Below are 12,238 nucleotides of genomic sequence, written 5' to 3'. Positions count from 1 at the left end.
TATGGAACAGTAACAGATCAAATTAGACCACCTATAAAAGTAACTGGCATTGTAATAAACATAGGAAGACCCATGATGTCGGTACTTAGGAAAAGAATAATAGATTACTTCAGTCTTAGATAATATTATGCCAGACAATTAAATAACAGTGATAGCACACACACACACACACACACACACACACACACACACACATCAGAGTTCAATTATTCTGTGTACCCACTCCTATAGTTATTATCAATTTCTCATAAATACTTTGGTGTCCATTGTTATTTTTTGAATTACAATAAAATAATGTGTCACTCATTGTGTCCCTGCCTGTACATCCTTCCAAGAGAACCTGCTTCCTCCTGCAGGTGGTACCTAAAATATGGGCCTGGAGGGCCATATTTGCTCAGATTTTCTTATCGTGTTGGCCTCAACGGATTGGGCCAGGATAGACACACCTTCTTCAAGGAGAATCAATCAGATTTCTTCTTACTCTTAAAAAAAAAAAGGACCTAAGAAAAATGGATGAGAAAGTTGGTGTGTGAGTGATGGTAATGGTAGTGAACTAGAGAAGACCACTAAGTTCTGCCTGTGAGCCCTGCCGAGCTGGCCAATTCACCGCCCCCATAAGGCCTGGTGTGCATTGGATTTGCTTGGTTTAATGATCTTTACAATAAATCACAGTTTGACTTTAGCTTAGATTGAATAGGTTTCTGTTTTGTGACACTAGATGTGGCCTCGATTTTCAAAGAAAAGGATAATAATTCTTTTTTTAAAAATATATTTTATTGATTTTTTTTTTACAGAGAGGAAGGGAGAGGGATAGAGAGTTAGAAACATTGATGAGAGAGAAACAGCGATCAGCTGCCTCCTGCACACTCCCTACTGGGTATGTGCCCACAACAAAGGTACATGCCCTTGACCGGAATCGAACCTGGGACCCTTGAGTTCTCAGGCCAACGCTCTATCCACTGAGCCAAACCGGTAGGGCAGGATAATATTCTTACAATATAATTGCATGGCATGGTTTAAGTTAAAATTACAGTAAAGTTAAAGCAGTAGTAGTCAAACCAATATGCTCATGGATTTTTTAAGCTAATGGAACCCTTTACAAATGCCAATGAGGACATTTTGAAAGCCCAGGAGTCCTGTAAAAACTGCTGATGTCTGAGCTTTCTCTGTTGTTTGAAAAAGGTCTTAAGATACACCTTACTTTCTGAAACTTCAGTGCTGCTTCTGACTATCATGATTCCAAACCATGACTAACATTTACTTGTTTTCAAAGTCAGCACTTCATTGGCTGTTATTGTGAAGAAATCCTAAGGTCTGTCTGTGTTGGAGACTTTGGTTGGTGTTTTGTGCCCTAATCCTATTTCCCCTACCTCTCCCTGTGGGGACCTCAACCAAAGGAGTGTGAGCACCGGAACAAGAACTGGGTGGGACGACACCAGGTGCTCTACACACAGCTGGGCATGTGCTCGTTGCCCCTCAACATGCAGGGCTTCTTCATGCTAAAATGGAGCCCAATGGAAGTGTGACTCAGACCATGAAATCCAAGCAGAGCTTCCTGCTCTGCTCCCCTCCAGTCAGGAGTGCCAGTCACTTAGCAGCAGGAACCTGGTGGAAAAGCTGGAGCAGAGACTACAGCCATGAGCACACATCACCTTTCAAGGCAGTGGCTCTGCTGCTGAGTGAGCAACATTCTTCCCAGTGGATGTCCAGCCCTGACCAATCAGATAATCAGCTGCTTCTCCAATAGGTGAGAATCTAGGACAGTGGTTCTCAACCTTCCTAATGCCGCGACCCTTTAATACAGTTCCTCATGTTGTGGTGACCCCCAATTTCATTGTTACAAATTGAACATAATTAAAGCATAGTGATTAATCACAGAAACAATATGTAATTATATATGTGTTTTCCGATGGTCTTAGGCGACCCCTGTGAAAGGGTCATTGGACCCCCAAAGGATCTAGGAAGAAAGAGATGAAGGCAGAGTTTCTCCTCTTCAGGGGCGCTGGGAAACATCGAGCCCATCCCCAGCCGGCTGTACTTCCCAGCATGAACATGAACTATGTATCTGTGAACCACTGTAGGATGACCCGGAGGCTCTAGGAGAGCCACCCCTAGGAGAACAGAGCAAATTGATCTTAATCACCACACTACGACCACACATCTGTCCCAGATTAATATACAGCACAGAATCATATCAAGAGTAAAGAACAGTAGCCCCCCACCTCCCCTTAGCCATGGTTTCACTTTCCAACATTTCAGTTACCTGTGGTCAACTGTGGTCTGAAAATATTAAAAGAAAAATTCCAGAAATAAAGCAATTTGTAAGTTTTAAATTGCATGCCGTTCTGAGTAGCATGATGAAATCTCAAACCATCCTGCTCCGTCTCATCAGGGACATGAATCACCCCTTTGTCCTCAGTCTCCACTCTGTATACACAATCCCCACATCCCCCTTTGTCATTTAGTAGCTTCTCACTTATCGAATCTACTGTCCGGGTGTCCCATGGCCGGTGTTCAAGTAATCCTCATCTGACTTCATAATGGCCCCAAGTGCAAGATAGTGATGCTGGCAATGTGGACAGGCCACAGAGGACCTGAAAAGGGCTTCCTTTTAGTGAGAAGCTGTATACAGGGTACAGTACAGTAAGATATTAAGAGAGAGAAAGACATTTACATAACTTTTATTACAACATCTACACTTATAAAAGACAAACATGCAAATTGACCGTACCTTTGCTACGCCTTAAGCCACGCCCACCAGCCAATCAGAGCGACTATATGCAAATTAACCCAACCAAGATGGCCGCTGGCAACCACAGAGCTGGAGCAAGCAGGAGGCTTGGTTGCCCCAATAATGGAGGAAGCCAAGCTTCCCGGCCGGCTGCTGCCTCCTCTCAAGACAACAAAGTTTCAATTATAGAAGGTAAATAAACCTCAGATACCTGCTTCCAGTCGCCATGGCCACGGAGCTGGAGCGAATAAAAAATTTAAAAAAAGGAAAGGCTGGGAGCTTCAGTCGCCAGGGGGCTTGGTCAGTCTGAAAACAGCCATCAGCCCCTCACCCAGGCTGGCCAAACCCCCATGGGGTGAGGGTCCCCACTGGGGGGCTTGACCAGCCTGCAAACAGCCATCAGCCCTTCACCCAGGCTGGCCAGGCACCCCAGCGAGACCCCCACCCTGATCCGGGACACCCTTCAAGGCAAACCAGTCGGCCCCCACCCGTGCACCAGGCCTCTATCCTATATAGTAAAAGGGTAATATGCAAATTGACCCTAACAGCAGAACGACTGGGAATGACTGGTCACTATGACACACACTGACCACCAGGGGGAAGATGCTCAATGCAGGAGCTGCCCTCTGGTGGTCAGTGCACTCCCACAGGGGGAGCTCTGCTCAGCCACAAGTCAGGCTGATGGCTGCCAGTACAGCAGTGGTGGTGGGAGCCTCTCCCACCTCCTCAGCAGCACTAAGGATGTCCGACTGCAGCTTAGGTCTGCTCCCTGCTGGCAAGTGGACACCCCCCAAGGGCTGCCGAGCTGCCAGAGGGATGTCTGACTGCCAGCTTGGGCCTGATCCCCCAGGGAGCGGGCCTAGCAGGTGGACATCCTCCGAGGGGTCCCAGACTGCTAAAGAGCATAGGCCAGGCTGAGGGACACCCCCCACCCCCACCAAGTGCACACATTTTTGTGCACCAGGCCTCTAGTCTATAATAAAAGTATAATATGCTAATTAGACCAGATGACCTTCCGGATGAAGCCAGGGCTGCCAGGGAAACCTGGGTCCCAGGTGCCAGAAGGAAGCTGGTGCTGACAGCTGGGGGAAGGAAGGCCTACTCTTGCACGAATTTCATGCATCAGGCCTCTAGTATTATTATAATTGCTCTATTTTATCATTTTTAGTATCAAGATTCTTGAGCCCTTGCTGGAAATCTGCTTACCTCTCAACAGGGCAGCACTCAGAAAAGCATTCCAACCTCCCTCTGCTGCCAGTACCTCTGATATATCTTGATGCAGTTATAATGAAATACCAAAAAATTTAAGGATAATTTCAATTTTGCGTCTGCAGCACTTAGCTTAGGTATACATTTCATGTGAGATAGCCTTGCTGTCTTGCTACATTCTCTTACCTGCTCCCAGAAAATCAATAGATTTATATAGAGAAAGGCAATCAATTGTTTTGCCCTCTCCACTTGACCTCGTTTTGCCTCATTACTAATATATTTTTATCTTTTTAGTGTCCCACCTTTCCGTTTTTAAGATACCAATACTGTGATTCTAATACTTTTCACAAATAAAGAATGAATTAGCTATGCTAGGATATCATACTCATTTTTCAAAGCAGATTTTTATTATGGGACATTCTAGAGTAGATTAGTGACCATTTATTATTATTTTTTTAATATTTTTATTGATTTCAGAGAGGAAGGGAGAGAGAGAGAGAGAGAGAGAGAGAGAGAGAGAGAGAGAGAGAGAGAGAAACATCAATGATGAGAGAGAATGATTGATCGGTTGCTTCCTGCACACCCCCTACTAGGAACCAAGGGCTCAAACAGGGCATGTGCCCTGTTTCATAGGTGGATGCTCAAGCACTGAGCCACACCTGCCAGGTACCATTTATCATTATTATTTTAAGTGCCTCCACTGGGACCAAAGACTCACAGACATTCTGGCTCTCCAGGTACCACTCATTAGTATTATGCCTGTGCTTTGAGTTCTAACTTTTTTGAAACACATATTAAAATTGACTTCCTACCTCCTTGGCAGCCTAAAGACATTAGTGATAAAGTTCTAATACATTTGGTTCATGTGAGAAGTTTTTGTTTTATAACTCCATTAGGATTAGAACATGTTTATTTTTAATCACAATCCAAACTTCTTAAAAAATACATTTTTAGATTATACTTAAAACTTACGAGGAAATGTACCTTTGTAACAAATTATTATTATCCTTTGGAAAGTTTGCATTACATTTGGTGCCTTCTTAAAATGTGTGACAGTACCTCTGTATTTTTAAAAGAATTAATCAAATTAATCAAATAAACTAGATTCCAGCCCAGCTGGCATGGCTCAGTGGTTGAGCATCAATCTATGAACCCAGAGGTCATGGTTCAATTCCCAGTCAGGGCACAAGCCCAGGTTGCAGGCTCAACCTCCAGTGTGGGGTGTGCAGGAGGCAGCTGATCCATGATTCTCTCTCACCATTGATGTTTCTATCTTTCTCTCCCCCTCTCCCTTACTCTCTGAAATCAATGAAAATGTATTTTTTAAAAATTAGACTCCAGTCCTAGGTCACTCTTACCTAGATGGTCAGGAAGGAGCCTGCTCCCTGGGATGGAGAGCCCCTCTTTCTGTTTCTAAGCCCTATGGTAACTGCTGCCCTTCATAGCACCCAGAAGTTTTCCTTGACTCTCCTACACATGAAATTAATACGGAAACAGAGATGTTGGAGTGGCATTAAATTATTCAAGACCTTTATTACTAATGAATGCACTTCTGTGAGCCCTTAAAAACAGTGTACATTCAATGTCACTGTTTTGCATGCAATTGCTGGGCCCCCGGGACAAGACGTCCTCTCTCACTGGGAATGCCACATCTGAGTTATGTATGCAGAATGTTTGACTGAAATGCTTCTTCAAGGACACGAAGAAAGGTAAGGGCCTGGGGTGGAGACAGGGAGATTGTGTCTCCACGGTAATGTTGATGGGACAGGAGGCTGGGTCCTTCTGCACCTGCCTGGGGGCTTCAGGAAGAGCTCAGGGGAGCATTTCTGTACCAAGAGGAGTGATTCCTTACCTGATCCCACTTAATATGACTTTCCAAACAAATTTTACTTGAATGTATATGAAGTGTTCCTAGTTTTGACAAATCTGCAGTCACTATTGCTATTATATTTTTAAAGAACGAATGTTATCAGTTTTTGCTTTAGTTTCTCTCTTTGTAAAATACGATTTATCTATCCAATAATTTGTCCTTAATTCATTCCCTAGAACAGGGAAAGTACTATTTAAATTTGATTATAATGTAACTTTTAAAAACAGTTTTCAACTGCTCATGTTAAGAAATGTCTTTTTTAAGAATTGCATAATGATTTCTTATAGCATAGCCCATTTTTTTATTCAAAGCAAACATATATACATATCTGTGTATATATATTGAGTTTGAACAATAGTTACAACATGAAACAGCAGCTAGCTAATTTACTACTCTTTTTAAAATGAAATATTGACTAAATTCTACATGTAGAATTGTGTGATAAGGTGGATATAAATGGATATAATATTTGTCAGAAATTTAATATGTAGAATTGTTAATTTTGCCCTTCAAAATTCAAGTAAAACTACAGTTTCTTGAGGTAAGGATCCAGTTTACTCTTGAAATTATAATGCCTCGAAAGTTCTAAGTAGTCATGGTATTAGTTTCAGGAGCTGGTCTCAGTTTCTGAGTTATTGCTTAAGTTCCAGAAGTGTGACCTGTATGAAAAGCTTCTACCACTCTGGTCCTATTTTTTCCCTCCCAGGAGACTATAGACCAGTGATGGCGAACCTATGACACGTGTGTCAGAGGTGACAGGTGAACTCATTTTTTTTGGTTGATTTTTCTTTGTTAAATGGCATTTAAATATATAAAATAAATATCAAAAATATAAATCTTTGTTTTACTATGGTTTCAAATATAAAAAAATTTCTATATGTGACACGGCACCAGAGTTAAGTTAGGGTTTTTCAAAATGCTGACATGCCGAGCTCAAAAGGTTCGCCATCACTGCTATAGACTCTATAGAGTCTTCCTAAACACCTCACGTTCTTGTTCCACAGGTGAAACGACTTTTAGTTGCCTGTTTGTTCCCCTACCCTCCTTCTTCCACTGCAAAACCTTCTGCTTAAAATGTTGGTTCATTTTCAGTTAGAAGGACCCTCTTGCCATCCACCCTTCCAAGAAACTCCTGAAATGGACCCAGACAATCAAGGTGAGCATTTTTTGTCAAGTTTCTGAGCATAGTTTGTAAACAAAAAAATTAGGCACAGATGTTGTATTTTCAGACTTCTGAGTTGTAGCAGAGTAGACGTTTGGCAAATTTCTGGCTGAAAAAAGAGACTATTGGATGATTTAAAAGACTTCTTCTTCTTAACATAAATTCATATTTAAGAATATTTGGTCTATTGTCTCCAAAGCACCCAAATAATTTAACGAATTACTTGGTCTCAATATAATTACATTTTAATTACAAGAAGTGGCTTATTTTTAAATTATTCTCATAATTTACTGTTAAAATGATATCACTGTAGAAATTTCCATGTCAGGGGTTAAGTATCCAGTACTATGTGGGCCCAAGGTTGGGAGAAAGATCTCACAGCTATCATTATGTGAATATTTGATAAACGAATGTGGGGGGACCAATTCCCCCTTCTTCTAACACATCTGAATGCCAGCTTAGGCCCAAACTGGTCTAGGACATTTTTATTTGTGAGTCTAGTTGCAGCCCCTAGCTAAAATCTAGATTGTTAACTTTATTTGTTCTACATAAAATTCTATAATAACTCAAGTTATTTATTTAAAACAACAAGTTGAGTAATTCAAATTATCTTTGGGTTTCCCAAATTTAGACCCTCCTATTAATAAGCTTAACACAGAACAGTAGGTAATGTATTCAAAGCCAAATTCTCTGTCTCTAAAGATGTGTTTTTAAAATTTAGTGTGCCAGCCGAAACCGGTTTGGCTCAGTGGATAGAGCATCGGCCTGCGGACTGAAGGGTCCCAGGTTCGATTCCGGTCAAGGGCATGTACCTGGGTTGCGGGCACATCCCCAGTAGGAGATGTGCAGGAGGCAGCTGATCAATGTTTCTCTCTCATCGATGTTTCTAACTCTCTATCTCTCTCCCTTCTTCTCTGTAAAAAATCAATAAAATATATTAAAAAAAAATTTAGTGTGCTAGCATCACCGGCAGGGTTGGTTAAAATGCTGGGCTTCACCTACAGAGTTAGTGCCCCAGTTGGTCCAGGGTGGGGTCCAAGAATTCATTTCCACAAACTCCCAGGTGATACTGATGTTGCTCATCTGGGATCACACTTTGACAACCACTGACCTAAAATACCTATTTCTGGATCATCAAAGTAGATGATGGACAGTTGAAAGCAATTTTATTATATTTTTAGTATCTGTAGAAAATGACACATATTGATTTGGCTAAACAAAATTAAGAATCATTTAAAGCGGGGAGAAATCAAGATGGTAGCATAGGTAATCACCTATACTTGCTGCCTCTCACAACCACATCAAAATTACAACTAAACGGAAGAACAACTACCACCCAGAACCTTGGGAAAACTGGCTGAGAGGAAGCTCCACAACTAGAGAGGTGAAGAAGGTGCATTGAGACCAGTAACAGGTGCGGAGGCACAGAAAGTGCTGGCACCTGCATGTGCTGTTCTTTAAACCAGGAGGGAGATACAAGCTCCCTCTTGCTCTGAACTCCAGTTACTGGCGAGACTCTGGGGGACCCAGACAAATACGGGGAGAAACTGGACTGTCTGGCATTGGGACAGGAACGTGAGGGTGGCTTACTCTTAGAGGTGTTCCCAGCAATCATTGTTCCTGCACAGGTGTGCGGGATGTGGAGAACCAGGGACTTCTCCAGTTCAGGGAAGCCAATGCTGTTTGCTCCGCCCTGGTGATTCCCAGAAACCCCGCCCCACCCAATTTACAACCCCACCCAAGCTGTGCACATCAGCTTTTGCATATGAATGGCCTGTCCTTTCGGCCTAAAACAAACTGCAGCTGGGTCAGAGAGCCCCAGAGATTCCAAAAGAAGGCCCACTACCTGGCAGCAGCAGCGGCCTTGCTTTACAGCTTGGCCTCCTATGGGCACTTCCAAACCCCATACAAAGAGGAGGAATCTGCAGATGTCTCTGTAGTTCCTGCTGGGTGGCCCCAGACAGTGGCTGACCTTGCACCTGCTTGGAGATGGTAACAGATTACAACTTTTCACATCCATAAGAGACACACTCAAGGGGAAGACTCAGTGAGCACCAAAGCCCTACTGAAGCAAGTCCTGCCCCATAAGGGTGTCTCTTGGCAACAGATATTCCAGTGTAGACATAGCTGGTCACCACAGCCAATTGGCCTGGAGGTCAATTCCTCCCAGTGATACCAACAGCAATCAAGGCTTAACTACAACAAGACTGTGCAAACACCCCACAAAGGGGTGCACCAAGAGTGTCCACCTCAGGTGCCTGGGGAGGCTGAGCCACTGGGCCATGTAGGACACCAACCACACAAGGCCACTCTATCAACTCAAGCAGACTTAGCAGCTACCCACTACATAGAAACAAACACAGGGAAGCAGCCAAAATGTGGAGACAAAGAAACAAGTCACAAATGAAAGAAATGGATGAAAGCAAACTACTGGATATAGAGTTCAAAACCACAGTTATAAGGTTACTCAAGAATCTTCTAGAAACCTCCAAGAAACTCAGTGAGACCCTCAAGGATATGAAAAAGGACCAATCAGAAATTAAGCATACACTGACTGAAATAAAGAATAATATACAGAAATCCAACAGCAGATGAGAGGATCCCAAGTATCAAGTCAAAGATTTGAAATACGAAGAAGCAAAAAACACCCAACCGGAAAAGCAAAAAGAATACAAAAATATGAAGATAGTGTAAGGAGCCTCTCGGACAACTTCAAGCATACCAACATCCGAATTATAGGGGTGCCAGAAGAAGAGAGAGAGCAAGATATTGAAAACATATTTGAAGAAATATTGACAGAAAACTTCCCCTACCTGGTGAAAGAAATAGATTTACAAGTCCAGGAAGCACAGAGAACCCCAAACAAGAGGAATCCAAAGAAAACCACACCAAGACACATCATAATTAAAATGCCAAGAGCAAAAGACAAAGAGAGAATCCTAAAAGCGGCAAGAGAAAAACAGTTAGTTACCTACAAGGGAGTACCCATACGACTGTCAGCTGATTTCTCAACAGAAACTATGCAGGCCAGAAGGGAGTGGCAAGAAATATTCAAAGTGATGAATAGCAAGAACCTACAACCAAGATTACTCTACCCAGCAAAGCTATCATTCAGAATTGAAGGTCAGATAAAGAGCTTCACAGACAAGAAAAAGCTAAAGCAGTTCATCACCACCAAACCAGTATTATATGAAATGCTGAAGGGTATTCTCTAAGAAGAGAAAGAGAAAGGTAAAGATAAAAATTATAAATAACAAAGTGACAACAAATACATATCTATCAACAAGTGAATCTAAAAATCAAGTGAATAAAAAATCTGATGAACAGAATAAACTGGTGAATATAATAGAATCAGGGGCATAGAAAGGGAGTGGACTGACAATTCTCAGGGGGAAGAGGGTATGAGGGGCACAGGAAGAGATTGGACAAAAGTCTTACACCTATGGACGAGGACAATGGGGGAGGGGTAAGGGCATGGGGTGGGGTGAGAACAGGGTGAAGGGGAGCTATGGGGGGGGGAAGAGGAACAACTGTAATAATCTGAACAATAAAGATTTTAAAAAAGAATGATGGTTGCATAACATTGTGAATGTGATTAATGCTACTGAATTGTACACTTAAAAATTGTTAAAATAGCAAATTTTATATTATATATATTAGTACAATAAAAATTTTAAATATTAAAAAAAAAGAATCATTTAAAGCAAAACACATTTCCCAGTCAAATTGCTCCCATATGTAGCTTGTATTATTTCTGTAAGTATCTAAAAGTACTTTGTTCATAGCTTTGGGCCTAGTATGTCTAGCAATCTTTTCCTCTCTTGAATTTCTCCCACCAGCGAGGGGGTGGGGAGCCTTGAGGAAGCTGGGCTGGTGGTGAAGCGCCTGGGCTGTACATTCCTTTCCACGTGCTGCTGTATCGCAGCCGGCCACGCTATGCTGTGTAAGTTCATCAGATGACGCTGCAGAACAGAGCCTGACCAGAGGGCGATGGGCCAGATGGTAGAGCAGCTACAGAGTCGCTCTTCCTCCAAGAACAGCATCTGTGAACCGGCAAGATCCCTAGTTTACTGATTCTCTGTATTCATTTAATACATCTGAGAGCATAAAAATGGGTCAATTCCTAGGAGGAAAAAATAATATCGGGCATTGCACTTTTGTAAAGTATTTCCAGACTATTATTATCTCTCTTCTCAATTTGTTTTACTTCCGACATAGAGCAGAGATGTTTCTTACTTCTCCTATGCTCTACATTTGGACTCTTATCTGAAAAGAAAGTATGTTTTAAAAATAAGGATACATTAAATGACAAAAGATTTAGAACTAACTGTAGAGTTTTATATAGGGGCACCTGTTCAAAAAAAGAAAAAGAAAGTGGAGCTTTTTAAACAAGATTGCTTGTATTGGTGGCATTTTCAGGCACAGCCCACATTCACCTGAAGTGGGTGCTTTGACTCATAATCATAGATTGGTCATTGAATCAATGTATGTTCAGGCAGAGGCATTTGGTGGGCTCCAACTCCTCCAGGATGGGTCTGACCCAGTCCAGGGTGGAGCATAGTGCCTGGTCCTCCATACCCAAATGTGTAACAGATAGAACTTTACTCCACAACATTCAAGGGCAAGGCATCCTTTTCCAAACCAAAATCAAGTCACTGTGGCTTGGCATGAAATTGACAGTGAACTAAGTCTGGGAAGCCATCCATCCCTGTGAGACAGACAGAAGCCTCTATCTCAGTGGTTCTCAACCTTCTGGCCCTTTAAATACAGTTCCTCATGTTGTGACCCAACCATAAAATTATTTTAGTTGCTACTTCATAACTGTAATGTTGCTACTGTTATGAATCATAATGTAAATATCTGATATGCAGGATGGTCTTAGGCGACCCCTGTGAAAGGGTCGTTCGACTGCCAAAGGGGTCTCGACCCACAGAGTCTGGTCTGAAGTGGTCGTAGCATCTGGTCTGACATGGCATTGTGACCCTCACTTGCTATACTTTTTGTCTTTGGCTTTGGGGTCCACTTAAAGACATGAGACTCCCCATTAGGACTGGACACAGAGATCTTTGCCAAACCTAGCTCTGATCTCGGTAGTTGCACCTCGCAGCCATTCTCTCCACTCAGTTAATCATAAAAAAACAGGCTATGTTTAGCCCATAGTTGATGTCCTTGTGGCTTCCAGATACTTGAACTATTGGCTTGACTCTACCTTCTGAAACTCATCATCCTCGCCCTTTTTACCATTGTTATCTCCTGGTTTCACTTC

At 42.3% G+C, this 12,238-nt stretch overlaps 1 protein-coding gene across 1 annotated transcript in view; it reads left to right on the top strand.

Moving 5' to 3' along the window:
• The first annotated feature begins 6,947 nt into the window (after positions 1 to 6,947).
• The window catches only part of DYTN (dystrotelin), a 48,067-nt gene continuing 42,776 nt past the window's right edge, over positions 6,948 to 12,238 (top strand). The window contains exon 1 of the mRNA XM_023759321.1: positions 6,948 to 6,966. Coding sequence (XP_023615089.1) covers positions 6,948 to 6,966 — 19 coding nt within the window. The remainder of the gene's footprint in view (positions 6,967 to 12,238) is intronic.

Source organism: Myotis lucifugus, unplaced genomic scaffold (assembly GCF_000147115.1).
Source record: "Myotis lucifugus unplaced genomic scaffold, Myoluc2.0 scaffold_3, whole genome shotgun sequence".
In the NCBI taxonomy this organism is placed as follows: Eukaryota; Metazoa; Chordata; class Mammalia; order Chiroptera; family Vespertilionidae; genus Myotis; species Myotis lucifugus.
This window is presented reverse-complemented; position numbering and strand designations above follow the sequence as displayed.